This window comes from Lemur catta, chromosome 7 (genome assembly GCF_020740605.2).
Source record: "Lemur catta isolate mLemCat1 chromosome 7, mLemCat1.pri, whole genome shotgun sequence".
NCBI lineage: Eukaryota > Metazoa > Chordata > Mammalia > Primates > Lemuridae > Lemur > Lemur catta.
In genome coordinates this window covers 61,318,728-61,346,162 of record NC_059134.1, presented here as the reverse complement: position 1 = coordinate 61,346,162, position 27,435 = coordinate 61,318,728, and the positions used below count along the sequence as shown (strand labels likewise).

General features: G+C 34.3%; 4 protein-coding genes across 4 annotated transcripts; 1 reads left to right on the top strand and 3 right to left on the bottom strand.

Annotated features, from left to right (window-relative positions):
* Positions 1-936, bottom strand: LOC123641578 (olfactory receptor 52J3-like). The gene has a single exon (XM_045556456.1). It carries the CDS (start codon positions 934-936, stop codon positions 1-3), a length of 936 nt encoding a protein of 311 aa, XP_045412412.1.
* Positions 937-4,659: 3,723 nt separating this feature from the next.
* LOC123641577 (olfactory receptor 52E2-like) lies at positions 4,660-5,595 on the bottom strand. Its single transcript, XM_045556455.1, has one exon. The coding sequence runs from the start codon at positions 5,593-5,595 to the stop codon at positions 4,660-4,662; it is 936 nt and encodes a 311-aa protein (XP_045412411.1).
* A 15,734-nt stretch (positions 5,596-21,329) lies between these two features.
* Positions 21,330-22,317, top strand: LOC123642027 (olfactory receptor 52K2-like). The gene has a single exon (XM_045556955.1). The coding sequence runs from the start codon at positions 21,367-21,369 to the stop codon at positions 22,315-22,317; it is 951 nt and encodes a 316-aa protein (XP_045412911.1). The 5' UTR covers positions 21,330-21,366.
* Positions 22,318-26,153: 3,836 nt separating this feature from the next.
* LOC123641576 (olfactory receptor 52E1-like) lies at positions 26,154-27,089 on the bottom strand. Its single transcript, XM_045556454.1, has one exon. It carries the CDS (start codon positions 27,087-27,089, stop codon positions 26,154-26,156), a length of 936 nt encoding a protein of 311 aa, XP_045412410.1.
* Positions 27,090-27,435: the final 346 nt, after the last annotated feature.

Here is a 27,435-nt window from a genome sequence, read left to right as displayed (position 1 = left end):
CTATTTTGAGGTGAAAGCACGGATGACATGCTCACGAATCTGCTTCGTTCTCACGCCATAGATAACAGGGTTGAGGGCAGGCGGGATGACCACATAGAGGTTGGCAACAAGAATGTGCACATAACGGGGGATTTTTTTGCCAAATCGGTGAGTGAGGAAGGAGAAGAGGGAGGGTGTATAGAAAACACACATGACCCCAACATGTGAGCCACACGTGTTCAGTGCTTTGTGACGAGCATCTCGAGATGGCAGGCGGAAAACAGCTCGGAGAATGTACATATAGGAGATTCCGACGAGAACCACATCCAAAATAAGAAAAGAAGCCACAAAAAGCCCATAAATGGCATTGATGCGAATGCTGGCACAGGCCAACTTGGCGATGCCCATGTGCTCACAGTAGGAGTGGGCAATAATGTGAGCCTCACAGAAGGGCAGGCGATGGGTTAGGTACAGAATGGGCAACATGAGCAGGACTGGGCGCATTATAATACCCACACCAATGCCTGCCAGCACCCTGGGTGTCAGAAGGGTGGTATAATGGAGTGGTGCACAGATGGCCACATAGCGGTCAAAGGCCATTGCCAGCAGGACAGCGGATTCCATTCCTGTGAAGGTGTGTATCAGAAACATCTGGGCCACACAGGCTCCAAAGCCAATATTGTGTGCCGCAAACCAGAAGATACCCAACATGCGTGGCACTGAGGATGTGGAAAGAGCTAGATCTATGGCTGATAAGATGGCTAGAAAGTAGAACATTGGATTCCGCAGAGCACGCTCTGACCAGATGATTAGCAGAATTGTAGCATTGCCCAGCAGAGCCATTAAGTAAACAGAGCAAAAAGGCAGGGAAATCCAACCATGGAAAGCCTCAAGTCCTGGGATGCCTATAAGAAAAAAGGTGTCTGGGTGGAAAGTGGTAGTGTTGGTGCGGACCATCTTGCCATTCATTAGGAGAGAAGTAGCTGACCACCTCTACAAAGAAAACTAAGATTTATAAATGCTTGGCTCAAAATCTCTCCAATAAACTTAACTTTATGTCTATTTTTTCTCATTAAAAAGCTGATGCTAAAACTTAAATCCAAAGTCAGATATAGACACAGACTGAGCATTTGTCAAGTGGAAGGGACCTTAACTTTGTCACAGTTCTTCTTCTGAGGTTTTGGACAGTAATGTCTAATACTCCCTTGCTCAACCCCATACAAAACCTGGAATAAATTTCAAAAACATGAAGTGTATGTTATACTGAGATCTCAGTCTTCTTTGAAGACATATCTAACCTTATGCAGAAAGACAGCCATACCTGCACACAGAACCCATAAGTGAAACTAGACACAATGATAGAAAATCCCTTAAGATTCCTTAAACTGGTTTGTGTAGTATTAACAATTTCAATGATACATATTTAGAAAATCAGACTGAAAATTAAGAGTTAAGTTTCATTAATTCAGCCTTTCTATGATTAGTCATATACTCTTATAGACATACTGTACTATACCACAAGTAGTAAAATACTTGCACAAAGATAAAAAACATTATAGCTGGAAATCACCTTCAGGAGAGAAATCACTGCAGGAGAGAAATGCATCTCCTTGCCTTTAGTATTCTAATGACAATTATACCCATAAAGAAGTCCAAATTGTTTACTGGTAGACAAATTCTGAAAAATATCTCTGGATACCCAACAACTGTGTCCTTCAATGCACGGGGCAGTGAAGAGATTCACTGAAATGATATTTGAGAGAAATAAAGAAAACATAATGATGGTCGTCAATATCAGGCTGAAAAGATCCATGTTCCTGATTTACCTACTGCAGGTGTGACCCACCTTCCCACCCTCCCTTCTTTCCTTCCTTCCTGCTTCCTTCCCTCCTTCCTTCCTTCCTTTTTTCTGCTTCCTTCCCTTCCTCCTATTTTTACTTTCTTTCAGAAAGAAGAAAAAATATAGGTCGATAACAAAGAAGGAAGGGACCGAGGTATATACAGGAAGAAAGGGAAGGTAGGAAGGAAGGAAGGAAGGAAGGAAGAAGTAAATACAGAAGAAAGGAAGGAAAGAGAGAAGGAAGGAAGAGAAAAGGAAGGGAGGAAGGAACGGAGGGAGGGAGGGAGGAATTAAGGAAAGACAGAAGGTAAGTCTCCACTTTAATTGAGTCCGGAGAAAAGTAAGAGGGAAAAGTCCAAATTTTGACAAGTTTTTTTTAATGACATTTAAAAATAGAGATTTCCCAGAAGTGAACCCTGCAAGATTATGTGTGAAGTCCATCTCATTCTTCCTATATCTCTGCCTACCTCTTTGTAATCAACTATATAAATCTGCAGTTAATCTCAGTCCTCTGATAACCTTATTTACTACTATTATTATCATTTTTATTATTATTAAAGACTATGTCCTAATGCGCAGTTATCCTGGGAATGAAAATTACCATTTATACCACAACTTAAGTTCCCTCTACAGATGGGTACTTTAAAAATTTAAGTGTCACAGCCTGATCCAGTAAAGACATCTTTCAATCAGGAAGTCTTTCTGCAGTAGTGATATGGAGAATATCAGCTTAATAAGCTCAGCTAAGACCAGCTTGTCATCTGTTAGCTGAGAGTTTCTGATCACTACCCGTCTCCATCACACCTTCAATGGGAAACTCACCTCTAGCAGGTATGGGGCTAGAGAGCTCTGCAGGAAAGAGAGTTTTATACTATCACTGCTTAGGGCCCTTGGGGGCATGTGTGAAATGACAGCCTTCTATGAACTAGAACTAATACTTCAAAATCTCCTGGGGAAAATCTGACTTTTTGCACCAGGGACAAAGGTACTGATGTGGAGGCAGACACCCCTCCGAACACCTCCCCCCGACACACATACTGTCAATAGGAAGTCAGATATAGAGAAATAAGTCTACCAAAACATATTCATGTGAGTTAAACCAAATCTTTTCTTGAGTAAATTTCACATTCCGATTTTATTTGATATAATATTAGTGCAGATTTGGGACATTAACAATGTGTACATCTCTACTTCCACATCCACGTCTTAGCACTCATCAATAATTTATTAAGATATCATGGTTATTAAATAAGACAAAACTTCTCATATCTTCTCCATGCAGTGTTCACCTCACTGTCTTTAAATGTAAATGAATATAAATTAATTCAAAATGTCATAAAAATAAAATAACCTGAAATATTACTCATATTTATAGATCTGAAATATGTAGGCACTAAATAAATCTGTGATTTATTCAAATAAAAATAAAATTCATCACCTACAATACAAGGCCAAGGTAGGAGGATTGCTTAAGCCGAGGAGTTTGAAGTTGCAGTGAGCTATCATGATGTCACTGAACTCTAGCCTGGGCAACAGAGTAAAATCTTGTTTAAAAAAAAAAAAAAAGAAAGAAAGAAAAAAATATATATATGTAATTTGTGATGGATGTGGGGTAAATTAGCATTTTTCTTTAATTTCCTTTGAATAAGAATTTCAAGGAAATCACAATATTTTCAGAAAATCTCAATGCATAAGTTGTACATTGATCTCTTATTTGTGTGTATATATGTACATATAAATACATACAAATGTATGTAACACGATTTGTACTTTACTTGGGTCAAAATTTCAGGGAATTTTAAATGAGGGTGACACAAAAATGGAAACACATAAAATTCTCTAACAGTAGTAATTCTGTCAAGGAGTAGAATAAAAAAACTCATTGGAAGACAAGTAATAACAATGATACTAGTAATGATTAACAACTACTTTGTGTTTTCTGCAAATACATGCTAATTACTTTACAAGCATTATATCATTAAGCCCTTCATGCTTAATATATGAAATGGAAATTATTACAATATTTATAAAATAAAGAAATTGAAGGTCATTGAAAAATAAAAACAGGACAAGAACTGAACCTGAGTTTGTTTAATATTAAAATCATATAACTAAAGACAGAACAAAGCATATAATCAAAAAATGAGTCTGAAAATAAGTTAGACAAATAAAACTAAGAAAGAAAAAGAAAGAAATGCCTCTCGGATGTAGGTGGTTTTTTGTGTTTAAATCATACTTTGGCCCATAACAAATGAAATATATTTGTGACAAACCTCGGACAAAAATTTGTATTGAAATTATTTGTGGTTTCATTTATTTTCTTTCTTTACCTGTACAAAATCAGTACTTATTCCATGGCACAATTTTGCATATTTTTAATGTTTATGATGAAATCAAAAAATTATGATACTGTCCTTACGATGGAATGAAAATGAGTGATATTTCTGGGAATAGAACAAAAAAGAAAAAAATGGAGATATAGGGGTCGGATGCAAAGTAAGAAGAGAGGACATAAGTACAGAGAAACATGAAAATACCCACATGAATGATAGAAAGTGAAGATTGCACAAAAATAAGGTGAACTCTTTAAAATCCTACTTTAAATCTACTGACATCAGACATCAAAAATCACATACAAGAAATGAGCCGTCATTTATCATATGAATTGGATAAGAAAGGTTAGGCTTTTGATTTCTGAACTCGATAACATACTTACAGGAGGGAGCTAAAATAAATAAACTTTTCCGTCAAACATAATTCAATTTAGTTAATATGATAAAAGGTTTCTCTGCTCAACACATCCATGTTATATGTACTAGGTACTATTCTATTTAAATTCTTTATTTTTGTAATAACATTTTCTTCACACGGTCATAGATCTGCTTGGTCCTGACTCCATATATGACAGGATTGAGCATTGGTGGCACTACAACATAAAGATTGGCCAGGAGTATATGGATATAGCGTGGCACATTTCGGCCAAAGCGATGTGTCATAAAGGAAAAGAGGGCTGGGGTATAGAAGGCAAGGATTACACAAACATGTGAACCACACGTGCTAAGGGACTTGAGTCGGGCTTCACGGGAAGGAAGACGGAAAACAGCACGGAGTATCTGAACATAAGAAAGAGCAATGGCTATGATGTCAAACACCAGGATTGAAATGGCACCCAAGCCATAGATGATATTGATCTTGATGCTGGCACAAGACAGACGAGCAAGACCCATGTGCTCACAGTAGGTGTGGGGAATGACATGATTCCCACAGAAGGGCAATCGCAAAATGAGAAATACAAATGGAATAACAGAAATAAACGACCTCATTAACACACCAAGACCAATCACAGAAACAACCTTATTGGTGAGGATGGTACTATATCGGAGTGGGTTGCAGATGGCCACATAGCGGTCATAAGCCATTGCCAAGAGGACTGCCGACTCCATGCCAGTAAAGTTGTGGATGAAAAACATCTGGGTGAGGCAGGCATCAAAGATGATCTCCCTGAGGCTAAACCAGAAAATCCCAAGCATCTTAGGGATAGTAGCTGTTGAGAGGCCCAAGTCAATAGTAGCCAACATGGCCAGGAAGTAGAACATGGGCTGGTGTAGGCTTTTCTCAGTCTTGATCACCAGCAGAATAGTGAAGTTTCCTATGAGTGCAATCATGTACACGGCACAAAAGGGAAAGCCGATCCAGATGTGAAGTGTTTCTAGCGCTGGGATCCCCAGCAGCAAGAAGGAGGAGGGGTGCATCTGGGTTTCATTGGGAAGGACCATCCTGCTTTTGAATGCATAAATTCATGGTCTTTACAAAAGTATGTTTGGCAATGTTCAGGGCACCTATTAAACTCTGAGAGTTGGAAACCTAAAGAAAAATGAGAACATCATACAATTGTATACATTTTATTCCTCAGTGCATTCACACAATTGGAAATGTGCTAGGTAAAGAACAACATGAAAATGTAAATTATTAATGAGAAGGCTCTGGAAGAAACTATGCAGTGGATTATAATAAAAAATTCTATGTAATATATTCCTCTCTGTTATCACCTTTTTTCTCTGTCAATTTGCAATGGTTTCATCACTGCTATTATGCCTATATTTTACCTTATACCTACTTCAATAGTTACCTTCTCTCATCATTATCAGTAAAATTTGTTTTCAGTTGTGACATACGTAGAGCTCTGTTCCATTTGGATAGATGGTAACATACAGGAGTCAACACACCAAATGGGTAATAAATTATTAATGCACAGATTCATTAAAATGTAATAAAATATTAAAGATTTTTCAGCACAGGCAACTGTAAAAATTATTAATACATAATAGCTGTACATATTTATGGGGTGTGTGTGATAATTTGATGCATACATACAATATGTAATGATCAAATCAAGGTAATTAGCATACTCATGCCCTCAAATATATATCATTTCTTTGTGTTGGGAACATTCCAAATCTTCACTTCTTGGCTATTTAGAAATATAATATAAATTCTTTTATACTACAGTTGCCCTATTGTGTTATTGAACACTAGAAGTTATTTCTTCTAACATTATTTTTGTACTCATTTAAATAACCTCTGTTCATTCCCCTACTCCCACCCTTCCCAGCCTCAGTTAACACTCATTCGACTTACTACCTCCATGAGATCAATTTATTTTAACTCCCACATATGATTGATAACATGCAGTATTTGTTTCTCTGTACCTGGCTTATATCACTTAACATAACGTCTTCCAGTGCAAGCTATGTTTTTAAAGGATTAAAATGGGCTCATTTGTTAATATTTATTCATTATTATTACAAAGTAACAAAGTTAATGTAGTTAAAACAGCCACATCAACTACCATTTACTTTAGGTACTGCCTGCTACTTGCAGAGCTATGTTAGAACCTGTGCAAATATCATATGTAATCTTATAAATAAATATAGGAGAACATATTTAACCCTATTTTACAATGGGTATTGACCTCAAATAGTTTAAAATCTTCACCAGATGCTTGAAATGCGTATAGCTATATTAACAGAACTAGGAAAAGAAAGTAGAGGAAAGCAATGAATTAAAATGGAAAGACTACAAATAAGGAAAAGATGATTCATGCTTTACTTGTGTCATGTACAAATCTCCTCCCCTCACACACACATCACACACATAATCTCTTTTAAACTCACATCCATCTGAATAAGAGATACCAACACCTTTATTTTAAATATGATTTAAACATGATTTTAATTGTTTAAGATATATGGCAAATACCTTGAAGAAAAGACAGGAGAGAAAAAAAAATATTCTGAGCCCTGAATTATTAGAAGCAAATAAAATCTATCATTTTTTAAAGTTATTTAAACTGTTCTTATATGCTTTCATTGTACCTTACTTATGGCATTGGTTAGGGAAATATTTCCAAAGATTCAATGATTCATTATGAGTAATTGTTTTGTTGTAAAAAGTCACTTTTGATTATTAGAACATTCCAGAGGAATGATAATAATTATGAAAATAATTTCAAGAAGACAATCAGGATATTATTTAAACATTGATTTGAGGGAAGCAAAGCCAAGAAGAGGGTCCATGATAAACAGGTAATGGAATGAGCAATACAATATGGGTGGGGAAACGGAATCCCTATAAGGAAATGGTAAGCATTTGAAAAAAAGCAAAGCTAAGAACAGATGTTACTTGCAGAAGACAAGAGTATTATTTCTTCTACAATGTTCTTACCTTGTAATAGAATAGGGAACATTTAAAGAAGGTGTAACATGCAAGACATAAGGACCAAAAGTAGGATTTAATCATGGAAACAATTTTATGTTTAGGATTTTTCAATGTATATGCCAATGTTTTTATTAAATAAAACTTTCTGTATTCTTAAATAGCATCACTGAAGAACAGAAATGTAGGCAACAGTCTCAGAAAGCTGTAAAAACATTTTACCTTTTTCATCACACCAATAAGTATGATGAAAGTACAAATCTCAGTAAATAAGAAAAATTACTTTAGCATATAAGTGCAGAGCTAATCATTAAAGGAAAAAAATAAGCTACATATCTGGGGTTTTTTTGTAAGTGGGAAAATGTTATTATATTCTGTGTTTGCAAATAAAATAATGGGGAAATTATATCTCTCAGTTCAGATTATTAAATTGTACCATGGAAGCAGTGTTTCAGTATTCGGTTAAGTAGACAGACAGTAATATGAATAAAAAGTAGAAAAAATTGGAAGACATACACGGAACAACAAAATTGTGTAATTGTTTGTCTTACATCATTACCATTCAGTGAATTGGTTATGTAATAAATCTGAAGAGCATCCTCCTCTCCTGTCCACACATTAAAAAATAATACTGTTGATTGTCCTTCTCTAGTGTCTTTAAAAATCGCTACATTTATCCTCATCCTAATGGGACTAGTTCAAACCATTATCATGTCTTCAATTGATTATGCACAGTATTTTACAGTGCTTAAAAGCATGAACTCTGAAGACACTGTTAAAACCCAGCTTCATAACTTACTCACTCTGTGGTCAAATAAGCATTACCTGCCAGCTGTGTGATTTTGCACACACAATTTAAATATCTATACCTCATTGTCTTCATCTATAAAATAAAGATAATAATGCTAAATTACCCTAAAAATGCCATTACTTTTAAACATATATTTATTTTAAGACACTTTGAACCATATGCCAAAGACACTATGCTATCTATCATTATTTAGACATCAGGAGACTAATTTTTCTAAAATGTACACCAAATGGATTTAGTCTGAAATCCAAATCTTTTACTAGTATTATATGATCCTTTCTAGCCATAATACTATTCATTCTATAAGCTTCATCCTTAGTCTCCTTTCCTCAAATCTTTTGTTTTCTCTTCCTCCCTTCTCCCCTTATCCCTCTATCTCCTTGGCCATCACTGTATCTTAAGGATGCACCTCTGAGCTGGGAGATAGGGGAGACTCACCAGCTTTGGCACCAGTATAGAATTCTGTCTCTGTTTTGTTGCAATCTGCCCAGTCTTTATGATGGGACTGATCTTTGCCTGAAAGGAGCTTTTAATAGAAAACCCCTAGAGCCAGTTTTGTAAAGGACACAAGGTCTCTCAGGATTCTAGTTTATAATTGGGCCCTGACTCGAGAAGACAGTCATTAGCGAGCTCTGACTTCTAAGAAAACGATGGAAGAAGAGTGAAGTTTAGGTCAGAGATGACATAATGGAAGATTACAGTCCTCCTTTCCACACAAAACCACAGATTTAACAACTATCCATGGACAAAAGTACCTTTGTGAGAGTTCTGGAACCCAAGTGAGAAGTTACAGGACCCTGGTGGAGCACATAATGAGAAAAGACACATTAGAAAATGTGAAAAGAGCAGTTTTACTTACACATGTGGCTCCTCCTCCAACCTGGCACAGTACAATGCCAAGAGAGAGCCCTTCAGCCCCAGAGTTCTCTCCCAAGTGAAAGAAGGAACAAAGAAAATGTGTGTGTGTGTGTGTGTGTGTGTGTGTGTGTATGTACACACTCATACACATACAGAATACTATTCAGCCTTAAAAAAGAAAGAAATCCTGTTATTTGTGACAACATGGATAAACTTGGAGGACTTTGTTAAGTAATATAATTTAAGCACACAAAGACAAATACTGCATGATGTCACACACACACACACACACACACACACATAGAGTCAGTTCTCACTATTCTCAATATTTATGTTTTATAAGGTTGCCATGAAACACTGAATTAGCAAATATTGAACCATTCATCACTCCTGGAGAAAAGTACAGAGTTTGGTTCCTACAAGGCTCTGGTCATGACATTTTTATAGACTTATTTATATATTCTCTTGTCTTGTAAGTGTTTCTGATTAAAGATATATTATTTAGCATACAGTTCTTAGAAATAATTAATTTTACAATCTTCAAATGATTTAAAGTTAGGGACTTTGGAAGTGATTTGCATCACACAGGTTTCTTTGCCTATATTGTCCTTGTATGATAAACCAGTCTCACAAATATTGAAAACCTGCTCTTCCAAATAATTATTTTCATGTATAACACTTAACAGGCATTTTAAAAATCATTCTGCGGCCTTGTAATATGTAGAGCATACAATGAGTTGCAAGGTTAACATTATTCATGCTTTATTATTTTTTCAAATGTACAAGATAGACAGTATCAGGTGAAAAGAGGTTGACATTATTTTTTAAAGTGGTTAACCTGAATGTAAATTTCTTTGGCTTTCAGCCTCACAACAATGTTGCCTCCTACACTTTTTGTGTTAGTTGACATCTCATAAGTCCACAAATTTAGTCTCTTTTTCATATGTTAAAGAACCAAAATTTCAACAAATTTACTTTAAAGATCTAATTGACTTTCATTAGTGATTCATGAATGGGGCATGATCCCATTTAAAAATAGAGCCAGCTCCACTGAGCAGAGCAGAGCAGTTGGGTTTTAGAAGATAGATTGAGGAAACAGAGTAATATAAAAAAGTGGATTAGTCAATACCCAGATACTTCATTTTACTTTTCTTCTAAGTGTTAAACAGAAGGCATTTCCTCATCTTGCTGGCTCAGGTTGATTGGGCCCTTTCTGACTGGTTGCTGTGAATCTCATGTGTTTAGGAAAAACTGGTCTGTTTGGGGATTTTGCTGTTCCCTTAGAGTTTCAGTTTGATTACATGGCACTTAGAATAAGCGACTCCATTTGGTTCTGTTTAGTGTAGGAGCTTAGTTTTAAACAATGGCCTCCCATAAATTTTTTTCAACACGTTTTCTGTACCCATATCCCACACTATAGATGTTACTCTAGCACTTTGCAGAGTGACCTCATATACAGCTAAGCAAACTTCCTCTTCTTTTTTCTGGGGGAAATACACTATTGATTAATTAACTTGAACTCTCAACCAACAGCACTATAATTCACTTCTGAAGAAGCTTATGTCACAAATTTGTTTTCTCCATAAGGCACAGGATCACCCTCTTGCACTTAGGAACACTTGACAGCACTTCAGCATAACACTTGGGGGCCATTTTAAACAGTGGCATCATCAACAAAAAGCAAAAAAAAAACAAAAAAAAACAAAGAGAAAAACATGGCACTAAGTAGACTGCAAAAAGGATACTTGTTTATGTCATGAGAGCTGAAACTAGAAGTCAGAGACTTACGTTGTTCAACCTCAGCCCAAACATACACATCAAGGAACTCAAATTGTTGACAGCCTTTTGCATATTTGCAAATGACTGTGGAAATTTCATCAGTATTGATTTGTAGTTACAACACATTTTAGGGAGCAGGCAAATTCTCTACATGGAATCTCCAAATTATGAGACTCAATTGCATATGTGTTATTTACACAGGATTTATATGTATAACACAAATAAAGGATATAAATAAGTATAACAATAAATTTATATTAATATTCTAAGTTTGAGAATTAACAAAATTGATGAGATTGATACAAAAATGTCTAAAAAATTAATGTATAATGAGCTGGAAATAAGAGTAAAAACATGCAATAAACATAGATACATGAGAGAATTGCATGTTTTAAGATGTCAAATTTTCCATACTAATGTTTAGAAGCAATTCAATTTTCATCAAAATTCCATTTTGATTTCTATTAAATTTTTTTTGACGAAGTATGAAAGAACTAAACTATATATCACAACATAAAATTTGGATTGTGGTATCAAACTTCAAAGTATAATATGATTTAAATATTTTAAATAATTTAAATACAAAAAAGTAAAAAATAAAATTAAACCTATATCAAAGTGGCATGAATAATGTTATTTTTTAAATATTTTTCTATATTAAAAATAAAAAGGTATTATTTAAAACAAAGTGTTGAGATGCCACATTTCTTTTTTTGATATATACATATGGTATTTTTAAGAACCAACAATTCTGAGATTCAAGCAATCCTTCTGAGAGGCAGGCTCCAGAGACAGCTGAGGAAGACCCAATGCCTGCCCCACTACTGCCTGTCCTTATATTAAGTTATTAGCTGAGCTCAATCCTTTAACCCCCAGAGGCTTCTTTCCCTGACACCATGGGGATGCCATTCCCACTCCCTGTCCCTGGGAAACTTAGACATCTGGAAACTGTCTATAACCGAGCTCATTTGGAAAAGCTATAAGTTAAGAGAGAACTGAAGCCTCTCTTCAGCCAGGGCATGCTCATCCTGAGCCGAACAGACCCCTAGTGAGGTAAGGCAGTGTACAGTTGCTCTCATTATGTCCTGAGCAAAGTGGACAATCCTCAGATGGAAGATTTTGAGACTCTAATCAGTGCAGACAGGCTCTGAAAAACAAGCTTGTGTAAGATCTCTTGAGTCAATTGATCCCTCTTCGGTTTGTGGCCCCCGAAGAGACCACATCTGTTTTACAGGTAATGGCATCTCTACTCTGTTATGGGTTGAGTCTAGGCTGCAATTTTCATTAAAAACAAATTTGTACATGGGCTTCTTTGCTAAGTTTAGTGCATTAGATGAAGGCTGATGAAAAGGATGGAAGTGTAGATGTATTGGCCCTAAATTCCGAGCAAACCTTAGAAATTTGTGACATTAGAACAATATTTCATCCCACTTAAAACAGTCTGAAATACATTTTATGTTTTACATTTACAAACACTTTGGGGGTACACATCCCCTAAGGTTTAATGTAAAGATTACAAACTTTGTAATTATACTCGAGTTCAAATTCTAGCTCCATAAATTCATAGTAGAATAGCTTTGGGCAAACTAATTGAACATTCTTACCTTGTTTTCTTATCTATGTTGTAATTGTGATTACCTATCCCCAAAATTTCTTAAGGCTAAAATGAGATAATGCCAGAAATGCAACTTACATGGAGTTCAATAGATGTTTAATTCATGCTTTTCTACCTTATTTTTGTAAAGAGATTGAAAGAGGGTATAAGATTTAGCCAAAAGACATTATAGTCCATTTATCTTACTCCTCCCAAAAAGCATATGTGAGTTTCTTCCCCACCATTCCCTCATTTAATCCATCATGTAGTTAAACAAGGAACAAAATGCTGAGAGAATTAAATTTTGTTAAAGACTGATCCTTGGGTATGTCTTGAAATTTAATATGATAATCAGGAAAGAGGGTTTGGGATTAGTGTAGACTATAATAAATTTATGCTGATAGATTTATAGTGATTGAAGGCTTATTGTTTTAACTTTAGATTCAAATTATTTACCAGAAAAGTAATTATATTTCCTTACTCTCTCTTTTTTTCTCTATTAATTCATTAGAACAACAAGCATGTATATGGAAATGCATTATTTCTGCCAAATAAGAATTTGCAATATAATAAAGAAGAAAGATTCAGAAATATGAAATGGAGTATGACAAAAGATAGACAAGTAATTGCAAATAACATAGGAACACCAAGGAGAGGTGCCAATAGTGGTTTAAGGTAGCTATAAAAATAATTTCAGAGGAGTTGATATGTGAGTAGAATCTTCAGTTCTAATTAAAAGTTATTAAGGATTTTTATGTATGAATAGTATCAGTTCTCTATGCAGAGAGATATGGGGAAGGGCATTTTCAGTGGTTAGAAATATTTCTTAATATTTTACAAGGCAACGCAAGGGATACTACATCCCATTTATAATGTCTTGGTTTGTACTTTTTTATGAATAAAATTGTAACTTCCATTATTCATTTACTTATTGTAAACACTACAGGTAATACATTAATACGTTGAGTATGTTTTCCTTGTTTAAAAAGTCACATTGTGTGATAAAGATAAATTATACTCTGCCTATACTCTTTCCATCCATCACCCATTTTAGACTCCTCCTAAGTTGAGTGTGTATTGTATTAGATTGTTTTCTGTGCTTATAAAATTTTCAGTATAAATGTACTTATGTTATATATATGTATATTTAATTTGTGTTTGTATATTTTAATATCAGTGGAAAAACAAAGTTCCACTTTATTTTTACTTGAATATCTTCTGTATCAGGTTATATAAATATACCATAATCATTTTAAGTGCTACCAATTATACCATAAAATAAATTTGCCTTACATTTTTCTACTTTTATTTTTCATTGACACATAATAAATATATATAAATTTATAGGGGACAACGTGATATTTTGATCCATGTATATATAATATGTGATGATCAAATCAGGATAATTAGGATATTCATAACCTCAATTATCATTTATTTTGTTGAGAACATTCAATACTCCCCCTTCTAACTATTTGGAACTATGTAATTTATTATTGCTAACAATCATCATCCTACAGCAGTATAGAACACTAGAATTTATTCCTCCTATCTAGCTGTAATTTTTTTTTATCCATTAACTAATCTCTCCGTATCCTTCCCTTCCTCTTATCCTTCCAAGCCGCTAATGAACATAATGCTACTCTCTGCTCCTAGGAGCTCAATTTTTTTTTTCTTACGCATATATGAGTGAGAAGATATAGTATTTATCTTTCTGTGCCTGACTTAACACAATGTCCTCTTGGTTCATCCATGTTGCTGCAAATGATGGAATTTCATGTTTTCTGGCTGAATTGTATTCCATTGTGTACATACACACCAAATTTTCTTTATCTATTCATCTGTTCATGGACACTTATGTTGATTCCAGATCTTGGCTATTGTGAATAACGCTTCAATAAACATGGGGTTGTAGATATTTCTTGTATATGCTTACTTCCTTTCCTTCAGATAAATAACAAGTAGTGGGCTGCTGGATCATAAGGCAATTTGAATTTTAGTTTTTTGAGAAACCTTCATAATGTTTTTCATAATGGGCTATACTAGTTTACATTCCCACCAACAGTGTAAGAGAGTTACATTTTCTCCACATCCTTGCCAGCATTTGTTACTTTTTGTGTTTTTCATAAAACACAAAAACACCCCATTTTAACTGGGGTGAGATAATATCTCAGTGTGGTATTGATTCATATTTCTATGATGATTGGTGATGTTAAGCATTTTTTTCATTTCAAGCCTATTAAGATCCTTTGGCCATTTGTTAATTGAATTTTTTTATTTTGTTTTTGCCTCTGAGTCACTTGTGTTCCTTTTGTATCCTGGATATTAGTCACCTGTTGGATGATTAGTTTACAAATAGTTTTTTACATTCTACAGGTTGTCTCTTTACTATATTGATTGTTTCCTTTGCTCTACAGAAGCTTTTTAGTTTTTTATGGTCCCATTTGTCTATTTTTGGTTTTGTTGCTGTGCTTTTATAGTCTTGTCTATAAAATCTTTGCCTAGATCAATACCTTTAGGGTTTTTCCCATATTTTCTTCTAGCAGTCTAATAGTTTCAGGTTTTACATTATGTCTTTAATTCATTTTGGCTTGATTTTTGTGTATGGTGAGAGATACGGGTCTAGGTTCATTCTTCTGTGCATGGATATCCAGTTTTTCCAGCACCATTCATTGAAGAGACTGCTTTCTCCGATGTATGTTTTTGACACCTTTGTTGCAAATCAGTTGACTGTAAATATGCAGATTTATTTCTGTGTTCTCTATTCTGTTCCATTAGTCTGTTTTCATTTTTATGCCAGTACCATACTTTTTTTTGTTTACTATTGCCTTGTAGTATATTTTGAAGTCAGATAGTGTGATGCCTCCAGCTTTGCTCTTTTTATTCAGCATTACTTTGGTTTTTCAATGTCTTCTGTGGTTTCATACAAAATTTTAAGACTTTTTTTCTATTTCTGTGAAAGTTGTCATTGGTACTTTGATAGGGATTGCACAGAATTGGTAGACTGCTTTGGGTAGCATCATCATTTGAACAATATTAATTCTTCCAATTCATGAACATAAGATGTTTTTCCAAATTCTTTGTGTCCTCTTCTGTTTCTTTCATCAGCGTTTTGTAGTTTTCATCATAGAGATCTTTCACCTCCTTGGCTAAATTTGTTTTGAGGTTTTCTATTTTATTTTATTTGTAGCTATTTTAAATGGAATTCCTTGCTTGATTTATTTTTCAACTAGTTTGTTATTGCTGTGTAAAACACTACTGATTTTTGGATGTTGATTTTGTATGCTGCAACTTTATTGAATTCATTGATCAGTTTTAAGAGATTTTTGGTAGAGTCTTTAGATTGTTCTATGTATACTATCATGTCATCTTGAAAAGGGAACAGTTTGACTCTCTCTTTTCCAATTTGGATGCCTTTTGTTTTGTTCTCTTGTGTGATTGCTTTGTCTAGGACTTTCCAGACTGTATAGAATTAGAGTGGTGAAAGGGGGACATTCTTGATCTTAGAAAACAGAATTTCAGTTTTTCCACATTCAGTGTTGTCAGCTGCGTGTTTGACATATATGGCCTTTATTGCAGTGAGATAAGTTCCTTCTATATCTAATTTGTTGAAAGTTTTTATAATGAAAGGATGTTGAATTTTATCAAATGTTTGTTCTACAGCTATTTAATATGATCATGCTTTTTGGCATTTGTTCTGTTGATATGATATATCACATTTATTGATTTGCATCCCACTTGATCATGAAGTATTACATTTTTGATGTGCTGTTGGATTCAGTTTGCTAATTTCTTTCTTTTTTTTCTTTTCATTTTCTTTTTCTTTCTTTCTTTCTTTTTTTTTTTTTTTTTTTTTTGTTTGTTTGCATCTGTACTCTTCAGGGATATGAGCCTGTAGTTTTCTTTTTTTGTTGTGTCTTTGTCTGGTTTGGGGATCAGGGTAATGCTGGCCATGTGGAATGAATTAGAAAAAAATCCCTCCTTTTCAATTTTTTGAAGTAGTTTAGAAACAATCAGTGTTAGGTTTTTTGGGGGGTTTGTTTATTTTTTTTTAAGTTTTGTAGAATTATCAAAAAGAACCATTCATTCCTGTGCTTTTCTTGCTTGAGAGACTTTTTATTAATGATTCAATCTTGTTATTTTTTATTTGTTATGTTAGGTTCCCTATTCCTTCTTGGTTCTATCTTGATCAGTTATATGTGTACAAGAATTTATCCATTTCTGTATTTCTGTTAGATTTTCTAACTTCTTGATGTATAGTTGTTTATAATAGTTTCCAATGATCATTTGTATTTCTGTGATATCAGTTATAATATCTCCTTTTAGCTTTCTGATTTTATTTATTTGGGCTTCTCTCCTTTTTTTAGTCTAGCAAATGGCTTGTCAATTATTAAAGTGTTTTCAATAAAGCAAGTTTTTGTTTCATTGATCTTTTGTATTTTGTCTCTATTTCATTTAGTTATGATCCAATCTTTATTGTTTCATTCTTTCCATTAATTTTTGTTTTGATTTGTTCTTGCTTTTCTAATTCTTTGAAGTGACTCATTAGATTGTTTATTTGAAATCTTTCTATTTTTTGATACAGGTGTTTGTTGCTATAAACTCACCTTTTAGTACAGCTTTTGCTATTACCCATAGGTGTTGATATGTTGTGTTCTTATTTAATCTGTTCTGAGAAATTTTTTTATTCCTTTTAATTTTTTCATTGATCCATTGTCATTCAGGAACATATTGTTTAGTTTCCATGTCTTTGCACCATTTCCAGAGTTTCTCTAGTGTTTGATTCCTAGTTTTATTCCATTGTGGTCTGAGAATACATTTGATATGATTTTGATGTTTTAAAATTTGTTGAGACATATTATGTGACCTGACATATGGTCTATCCTGTAGAATGCTCCATGTGCTGAAGAGAAGGATGTATATTCTGCTTCTGTTAGATAAAATGTTCTGTAAATGTCTGTTAGGTCCATTTGGTCTATGTTCAATGTTTCTTTGTTGATTTTCTATCTAAATGATCTGTTCAATGCTGGAAGTGTGATGCTGAAATCCCAAATTGTTATTGTATTGGATTCTATCTATCTCTTTAGCTCCAATCATATTTGCTTTATATATCTGGTTGCTCCAGTGTTGGGTGCATATATATTTATATTTATTATATCTTCTTGATGAATCGATCACTTTATCATAATCTTTTTTTGTCTCTTTTTTATGTTTTTTGACTTAAAACCTATTTTGTCTATCATAAGTACGGCTACTCCTACACAATTTTGGTTATTTCAGTTTTTGTTTGTTTGGGATATCATTTTCCATCCCTTAGCTTTGTGTCTTCACAAGGAAAGTAATTTTCTTAAAACCAGTATATAGCTGTGTCTTGTTCTTTTTTTTATCCATTCACCTACTCTGTGTCTTTTAACTGGAGAATTTATTAATAAACCATTTATATTCAAGGTTGTTATTGATAGGTGAGGACTTACTTGTGTCATGTTATTAACTGGTTTCTGATTGTTTTGCATATCCTTTGTTCCTTTCTTCCTCCCTTATTGTTTATCTCTTTCTCATTTGTGTATATGTTCTACTAGCAAATTTTATACTTTAATGTGTTTTCATGATGATAGATATCCCCCTTTCTTTTCCAGATGTAGTACTGCCTCAAGCATTTCTTGTAGGGTAGTCTAGTGGTGATGAATTCCCTCAATTTTTGCTAGTCTTGGAAATACTTTATTTGTCCTTCATTTCTGAAGGATAACTTTGCTGGGTATAGTATTCTTGCTGAAATTTTTTTTTTCCTTCAGCATTTTGAATATATCATCCCATTCTCTCCTGGCCAGTAAGGTTTCCGCTGAGAAATCTTCTGTTAGTCTAATGGAAATTCTCTTATATGTGACTTGATACTTTTCTCTTGCTTCTTTTTGAGAATTCTTTCTTTGTGGTAACTATCATTTTATTGATGAATATTTTGAATTATTTAATTTTTATTCTATTATAGGCAGTATTACAGTAAAATCATGGTGTATAATTTCATGTGTATCTGTAAAATTTATTCCCTAATATACCAAGTAGTTAAACTTTTCTGCCAAAAATATTATTTTTAATAATAGTTGTTACTACACAAATTTTTCCTAAATGTTGTGACAAGTTACACTCCAACCAGTTGTTCTTAAGAGTGTGTCTTTAACTCAGTCCTCACTAACTCTATCATCAATCTTGATATCCTATTGATTGAAAATATAATGTATGATTTGTGTTGTATGCACTTTAATTTTTAATTTCCTGATTACAATTAAAGATAAAACCTATTTTAAATTTTTGGACATGTGCATTTAATCCACTGTGAATTTTGTCTCAACATATCTGTCCACTTATTTTCTACTGTAAAATATATTTAAATTGGGTAAAGGGAAAGAATAAATAGAAGGAGTGAAGGTTAAAGTGCATGAAAAATATAAGAATGTTAATGTAATCATGGACAAAAAGGTACAAACATTCTTTTTAAGACAAAAAAGAAGGAAATATTTTAAAATGCATTAGCTTAATGGTATATACATAAATCTAATTGTAGAACAGCAAATTTGAGAGAGTCTTATTATGTTATTAACAAATTTATTTCTCAGGTAAGGTCTCATTTGTTGAAAGTAAGTACATTGGGGAAGGATTAATTAGAAAGACTAAGGCTTAGATTTGGACCAGCTTCTTTATGGAATTTAGAAATGGAGGGACTTTAAACCAGGATTCATAATAAAATTAATTGTGATGGTATTTTTAATGCTGTATACAGAATAATCACCATACTCTATTTTCACAAATTTAAATGGACTGTCACATAATTAGGTCAATTTATCATTACAATTGAATATGATGTTTCTTGAATCTGTATCTGGGCTGCAAACCAGGTCTGTCACATACCAGAAATATAACCTTTTACATGTTGCTTAAACTCTCCTCATCTGGAAATGGGAATAAAATTTAAATGAGAGCATATATGAAACGTTATCAGGAAAAGAACTGATTCATAATCAGTGACTGGCTCATTTAGATATGTTAGTTACATTATTATATAACTTTCCAATCATCTGGTTTCCCTATATTCCTGTTCTGTCCAATATATGCCATGATTCAGAAATTATAATCCCTACAATTTCTGAACCTTCCTTGACACATGCATCCAGCTACTTCCATGCTAAAGAAAATATCCATCCCTAGAGACACTGAACAGGAAATGACCAAAGTAACAAGAAACTTTAGGTATGAAACTTCAGAGACAGATGAAGAGGCTAAAATGTGCTTCATCATTGTAATTCACTATTGAAGCCCAGTCTGCTATATATATTCCAATCTTCATTTCATTGGACTTCCGGTTATTCTTCTGATCACAAAAAATCCATAATCTACATATATCTATAATAACAAAGGATTGTTTCAGGAACAATGTCAATTTTGTTTCTAAAAAGAAGAACAAAAACAAAAGAAAGAATATGCCTGTTAGGGGACCAGTATGACTTTTAAAATGTGTTTCTAGTAGTCTTAATAAAGGGAACATGTGTAGTCAGCAAATTTCAGTATAAGAGTAGAGGTGGGGATCAGCCAGTGCAGAAGTATGTACAGCAAAGGAAAAATCTTGAGCCAAAGTGTAAATAAAGTATATTGCATACAAAGCGAACTTAACCAGGAGCAAAACATAATGTTGTTTTACTAACTGGATATGTGGGAGGAAGTGATGGAAGCTCAGACCACAGGTTACAACCCAATCGTTGTAATTCTTGCTGCTCAGATCAGGAGTAAACACAAATTCTGTGACATGGGGAGTCATGAATTGTGCAATGAGTTGTTTAATTTCTGACAGACTGTCAGCAGGATCACTCTGTTCATCATTCTGAATGAGTCTCATTATGTGAATCAATCTCCTTTTGATTATTACACAAGAAACAACAATCAACACATTTTCCCAAATGTCAGTTTTCCTATTCTCAAAGCCACACTTTGTAAGCTGGTATGTCCCAAACCCATTATGGCTAAAAATCTAAATTAAAAAAAAAAAAGAAAGAAAGAAAAGGAATCAATTTTCTATTCAAAAACTCATATCATCCCTCTTGTCTTACTCTATTTCTTGTCTTAGGACTGCATTATTTCTTCCTAAGTCCTCCAAATCCATGGCTTTTATACATTCTCTTTTTTTCTTTTCTTTTTTTAATTTTTTTTATTTTAGAATATTATGGGGGTACAAATGTTTAGGTTACATATATTGCCTTTGTCCTGCCTGAGTCAGGGCTGCATTCTTTAATTTTCAATTGATATCATTCTCTTCTCAATGGAAGATTATCTGATTTTTATATATTTAACTCTGGGTCCGGTATTAAATATTTTTCTTCACTTAGCATTTACATATCAGTAACATTTCAAATCACAAATGTATATATCAATAAATATATCAATGGCAATATATTGGTAAAAGTTATTGAAGCTGCTTTGTGCATGGATAAAATGTTTCATGGAGTTCACTGCATCTCAATAAGGAGAACACCAGACTTGTTTTAGCTTTCACTGCAGATACCCTCCATATATTTATTTAGGTGGTACCTTTTTCAACGTAGAGTAACTCTGTAATAATATCTGACTCTCTGTCAAATAATGAAATAATATCTATCTAAATATGTATAGGCATTGTAATTACTCCATTGCTAAGAATTTCTCTGTGTTTTAACTCAAAAGAGATTTTAAAATTTATAAATTATTATTTTGTTTGCTTTAGAGGAAAAGTTCATAAAGAAAGAACTGAAACATCTGATCCTTGTTATGTCAGCATACAATAAGACCAATGCCCATCCATCAACCTTCATTCTTATTGGCATTCCTGGTTTGGAGGCTGTCCACATCTGGATCTCCATCCCCTTTTGTGTGGTCTACTTTTTGGCCCTCCTGGGAAACTGTTCTCTTCTGTTTATCATCAAGACAGACTCCAGCCTCCATGAGCCAATGTACCTCTTCCTTTGCATGCTGGCTGTGGCTGACCTTGTTGTGTGTACTACAGCTGTGCCCAAACTTCTCAGCCTCTTCTGGTTCCATGATGGAGAGATTCACTTTGAAGCCTGCCTCACACAAGTGTTTCTGATTCACTCTTGCTCCACCATGGAATCTGGCTTCTTCCTGGCCATGGCTTTTGACAGATATGTGGCCATTTGTAAACCATTAAGACACTCAGCTATTCTGACACGTTCTGTCATCAGGGGAATGGGCCTAGCAATTGTACTCAGGGGCATAGCACTTCTCAGTCCTCACCCCTTCCTGCTATATTGGCTTCCCTACTGTAGAACCAACATCATTTCTCATACCTACTGTGAATTCATGGCCCTCATCAAGATTGCCTGTACTGAGACGAGAATCCGCAAAGCCTACAGCCTCATTGTTGCCTTCCTTACTGGAGGGGTGGACTTTGTATTAATCATTTGTTCTTATGTTCTCATACTCCACACTGTCTTTCAACTCCCATCCAAAGAAGCCCGGCTCAAGTCCTTAGGTACCTGTGGATCCCATGTCTGTGTCATCTTAGTGTCCTATACTCCAGCCTTCTTCTCTTTTCTCACCCACAGGTTTGGTCATCATGTGGCTCCCCATGTCCACATATTCGTGGCCAACATGTATCTTCTTGTCCCACCCATGGTGAATCCCATTATCTATGGGGTAAGGACCAAGAGGATATGGGATAGATTTCTTAAATTCTTCAGTTTTCCAAAGCCTCTAGACTAAATTATTTTTATTGGTGAGTAACATTTAAACAAAACATATGTCTATCTTAGAATGTGTGATTCTTCATTAAGGTCCTCTTTTAATGATAAAATAGCTCAGGTTATTTTGTGGGAAATAACTTATTCAAAGATAATTATATGTTTAATCAGATATAACTATAGATTATCTGTTCACTTCAGAAACATTTATTAAATAAATAGTGGGGTTACTGTAAAATAAGAATTTCATTAGAGAGCTTAAATTAATAATTTAGATCTAATCATTATGAATGACACACAATGTATTTAAAAGTTCCAGTTGGCCTAAAGGCCTGAATCTTGTCATTATATAAAAAAACCTAAGTCTGAGCATGTTTGGAGACCAGGTTTATAAAAGAGGAGGAGTCTATGAGAAAATATTACTTTCAACTGTCTTTTCCTGGGACATTTTGATGACATTCTGGAGTTTTTTCTAGGATGCTGTAATTGTTTTTGTATTTATTCCTATATTATTCACCTTCCTCTCTTTTTGGGGAAACCTTACTTTACCATTCACTTTTTCTAATATATGAAGTGGAGATCAACTAAATTTGCCCTGTTCATCTTTCATGTGTCAAGAAAAAGGTCTTAATGTTTTAAACTGATAATTAAAGCCCAGTGTTTTATCTAATATCATAAATTTAAAAAACATTGAAATCATATGTTTTATCTGTAATTAAGAATATTCAGTCTGAGCTTATGTCCAATGACATTTGACAATTTGAATTACATAACTCTACATATTTTATATTCTCACCTATATTTATTTTTTTGTGTGAGAAGAATGGAAGATGTGAGTTCTAAATATTATCTTTCGATAATAGTGATGAACACTTTTGTGAAAGAGCTTAGTTTGGTTTGAGAACCAGTGAACTCTAACTGAACTCCAGAGTTAGGCATATATTCCTCATTAGAATGAGAAGACAGTGTGTAGACAACCACTAGGGAGCACACATGGCTTCTTTAGAAAGCCTTACTACCAGGAAATATGTGTGAGGATGGGGAGCTTAATTAAACTTAGTTTATTCTTACCAAATTTTCAAACCTATTACTACTTCTCCCTAGCACATAGTGAATAAGGGGTGGAGAAAGGATGGGTTATACAATACTTGAACTTCAAGAGTGGGGAGAAACCATTTGTATTAGTAGTTTGATAAAGTTGAATCAAACATAAAAACATTCATTTTCAGTATAATAACATATGACTCTTCTACAGGGTTTACATTTTACTAGTCCATTCTGTATTTTTACGTACTTTAGCCCAGTCATTTCTCACACAAACTTTATAAGATTTGTAATGTTAATATGCTTATTTTATAAATGAGAAAACTGAGGCACAGAGAAATTAGTTGATTTTTCCATAGTCACAAGCATCATAAAGGTGGAGCTAGCATTTTAACTTAAGATGTATGGCTCCAGATTTACATGCTTTTTTTTTAAGTGTAAGCACAAATTTATTGTCTCACAAATTAAGAACTTTGGAGTAGGAGTCCCCACGGTTGCTTACTACACTGACTTGATGATATTATGTTTCTGTTTCTCCACCTTTCTTTTTTTATTTCAAAATATTAAGGGGGTACAAATGTTTTTGTTACATGGATACCTTGTATAATGCTTAAGTCAGGACTTTCAGTGTGCACATCACCAGAATATGTTCATTGTACCCAATAGGTAAGTTTTATTCGTCATCACCTTCCAGCCTCGCCTCTTCTTGGTTTCCAATGTTCTTCACATTGCTTTGTGCCATGTGTTCCCATCATTTAGCTCCTCATTATTAGTAATTACATGTGGTGTTTGTTTTTCTATTTCTGAGATACTTTGCTTATGATAGTGGACTATAGTTCCTTCCAAGTGCTGAAAAAGACATTATTCCTTTATATGGCTGAGTAGTACTCAATGGTGTGTGTGTATGTGTGTGAGTGTGTGTGTGTGTGTGTATGTATATATTTTATTTATCCTATCATGACATGATAAGCACTTAGGTTGATTCCATGTCTTTGCAATTGTGAATTGTGCTGCAATAAACATTCGAGTGCAAATGACATTTTCATAAAATGACTTAATTTACTATGGATACATACCCAATATGGGATTGCTGGATCAAATGGCAAGTCTATGTTTATTTCTTTGAGGAATCTCCATACTGTTTCCGTAGAGTTGGTACTAATTTGCAGTCCCACCAACAGTGTATAAGTGTTCCTTTCTCTCTGCAGCCATGCCAGCATCTATCATTTTTTGACTTTTTGATAATGGCCATTAACATTAACATTAATATGGTAAAGCCAAAGATAGCATTCTTTTTGATAGTGAATCCAGCCATATGTGAAATATTCCAGTGTTTATTATTTTGGGACCAGTACTAATCAGGCTGACTCAGTGTTTTTTATTAAACTCAGAATATGAATGGCTTTATAGTTTTTTGTTTTTGTTTGCCTGTTTGTACTTTTTTGCTTAGTTTTGCTTTAAACTGGTTGTGACTGTGATGTGCTCAATCATAATTGAAGTGTGTTACTTAATAATAAAGTGTTAGATTTCCTCCACATTAGGAATCTGAATCATTTCCAAGCAAAAAAATTATAAAACACTTTTATTTATTCATTTACTTTTATTTCAATAGATTTAGGGAATACGAGTGTTTTTTGTTACATGGATGAGTTGTTTAGTGGCAAAATCAGGGCTGTTACTGTACCTGCTACCTGAATAGTTTACATTGTATCCATTAAGTGAGTTTTGATACCTCACTCTTCTCCCACCTTCCCCGCTTCTTAGTTTTCAATGTCCATTATTTCACTTGTATGGTCACATATATCCATCATTTAGCTCCCACTTATAAGTGAGAATATGCAGCATTTGTTTTTCCATTCGTGAGATACTCCACTTAGGATAATGGTCTCCAGTTCCATCCAGTTGCAGTAAAAGACATTACTTCATTCCGTTATATGGCTGAATAGTACTCCATGCTTATATATATATTCATATATATACACACACACATAAATACATATAGACACACACATATATACATATACATACACACACATTTTATTTACCCACTCATCAGTTGATAGGCACTTATGTTGATTCCATATCTTTGCAGTTGTGGGTTGTGCTGCAACAAACATTGACAAACCCACAGCCAACATCATACTGAATGGGGAAAAATTGAAAACATTACCCCTATGAACTGGAACAAAACAAGGATACTCACTGTCAACACTTCTATTCAACGTATTACTGGAAGTCCTAGCCAGAGCAATCAGGCAAGAGAGAGAAATAAAAAGCATTCAAATCAGAATAGAGGAGGTCAAACTATCCCTATTTGCTGATGATATAATCTTATATCTAGAAAACCCTAAAGATTCCTCCAAAAGATTCCTAGAATTGATAAATAAATTCAGTAAAGTCTCAGGTTATAAAATTAATGTTCACAAATAAGTAGCATTTATATATACTAATAACAGCCAAGCTGACAGTCAAATCAAAAACTCAATACCATATACAGTAGCTGAAAGTAAAATAAAATATCTAATAAATATACTTGCCCAAAGTGGTGGAAAATCTCTACAAGGAGAACTACAAAACATTGATGAAAGAAATCATAGATTACATGAATAAAACACTTATTCATGCATTTGATATGTGCTTAACTTTTCATTTCTGGGTTGAAGAAGGCGGCTGCACAGGTCAAAGAATTGCCATTGACAATTCCCCCCAAGATAGTGCTGAATACTTTCCAAATGTTCACTTTCCAGTTTGAACATAGAAAATTAGTGCACACACTTCTTAAATATGAATTTTTATGAATACAAGAGCTATATTTTATTTCTTGGAAAACACTTTCAGTACTTGTTCCCTAATCTGTTTAGTTCTAACACCATAAATTACAGGGTTGAGAGCAGGTGGAATAACTACATAGAAATTGGCCAGAAGAATGTGGATATAGCGTGGTATATTCCGGCCAAACCTATGGGTCATGAATGAAAAAAATGCAGGAGTATAGAAAGTCAGCATGACACACACATGTGAGCCACAGGTGCTGAGTGCCTTGACTCGGGCATCACGGGAAGAGAGTCGAAATACAGCACGAAGGATCTGGACGTAGGAAATGACAATGGCTATGATGTCAAACACCAGGGTAGAGATGGCACATAAGCCATAGATGATGTTGACCCGGATGCTGGCACAGGACAGGCGGGCAATGCCCATGTGCTCACAATAAGTGTGCGGGATAATTCGGTTTCCACAAAATGGTAACCTTAGGATGAGTAGAACAAAGGGTACAGCAAAAGACAAAGGTTTCAGTAGGATTACCCATGCGATGCTGAATACCACCTTGTTTGTCAGCACCAGCGTGTACCGAAGAGGGTTACAGATGGCCACATAGCGGTCATAGGCCATGGCCACAAGCACAGCTGACTCCATGCCAGTGTACAGATGGATGAAGAACATCTGGATGAGACAGCCCTCAAAAGTGATTTCTCTCAGGGTAAGCCAGAAGATGCCAAGCATTTTAGGGATGGTGGATGTAGATAGGCCCAGGTCGATAGAAGACAGAATGGCTAGGAAGTAGAACATGGGCTGATGGAGAGTGCTCTTAGTTCGAATCACAAAAAGGATACTGATATTTCCAAGCACAGCTGTCAGAAACACAGCAAAGAAAGGAAAACCAATCCAGAGATGCATATTTTCCAGCCCAGGGATCCCCAGAAGGAGGAAAGAATAGGGATGAAATCGGGTGATATTAAGTGGGTCCATTACTCTGGGATCTTTTTATACTAAAATATATCATAGACTAAATATCTTTCATTCATCGAGTGAGTCTAATCCTTGCCTTAGCGCACAGAGATAAATGAAAAGATTAGTGAAACTTCTATCATATCTACCCATGTTACTTCACTATAGACACTTGAAAGTACGTAAAATTTAATGGTAAAAATATGGTGGCATAATTTCAATGTACCATGTTAGATTCATTCAATTAAATTCAATATTTTAGTTCAACAAACATTTCTTAATCTACCACATATGTACCAAGTTCTACGCTAAGATTGATTGTAAAAGATAAACTAGAGAAGGTTTCTTTCCTGAGAGAACTCAATTA

What these genes read in the sequence shown, in the direction of transcription:
- LOC123642027 (XM_045556955.1), top strand. Translation starts at nt 21,367, where the DNA reads ATGTCAGCATACAATAAGACCAATGCCCATCCATCAACCTTCATTCTT.
- LOC123641578 (XM_045556456.1), bottom strand. Translation starts at nt 936, where the DNA reads ATGGTCCGCACCAACACTACCACTTTCCACCCAGACACCTTTTTTCTT.
- LOC123641577 (XM_045556455.1), bottom strand. Translation starts at nt 5,595, where the DNA reads ATGGTCCTTCCCAATGAAACCCAGATGCACCCCTCCTCCTTCTTGCTG.
- LOC123641576 (XM_045556454.1), bottom strand. Translation starts at nt 27,089, where the DNA reads ATGGACCCACTTAATATCACCCGATTTCATCCCTATTCTTTCCTCCTT.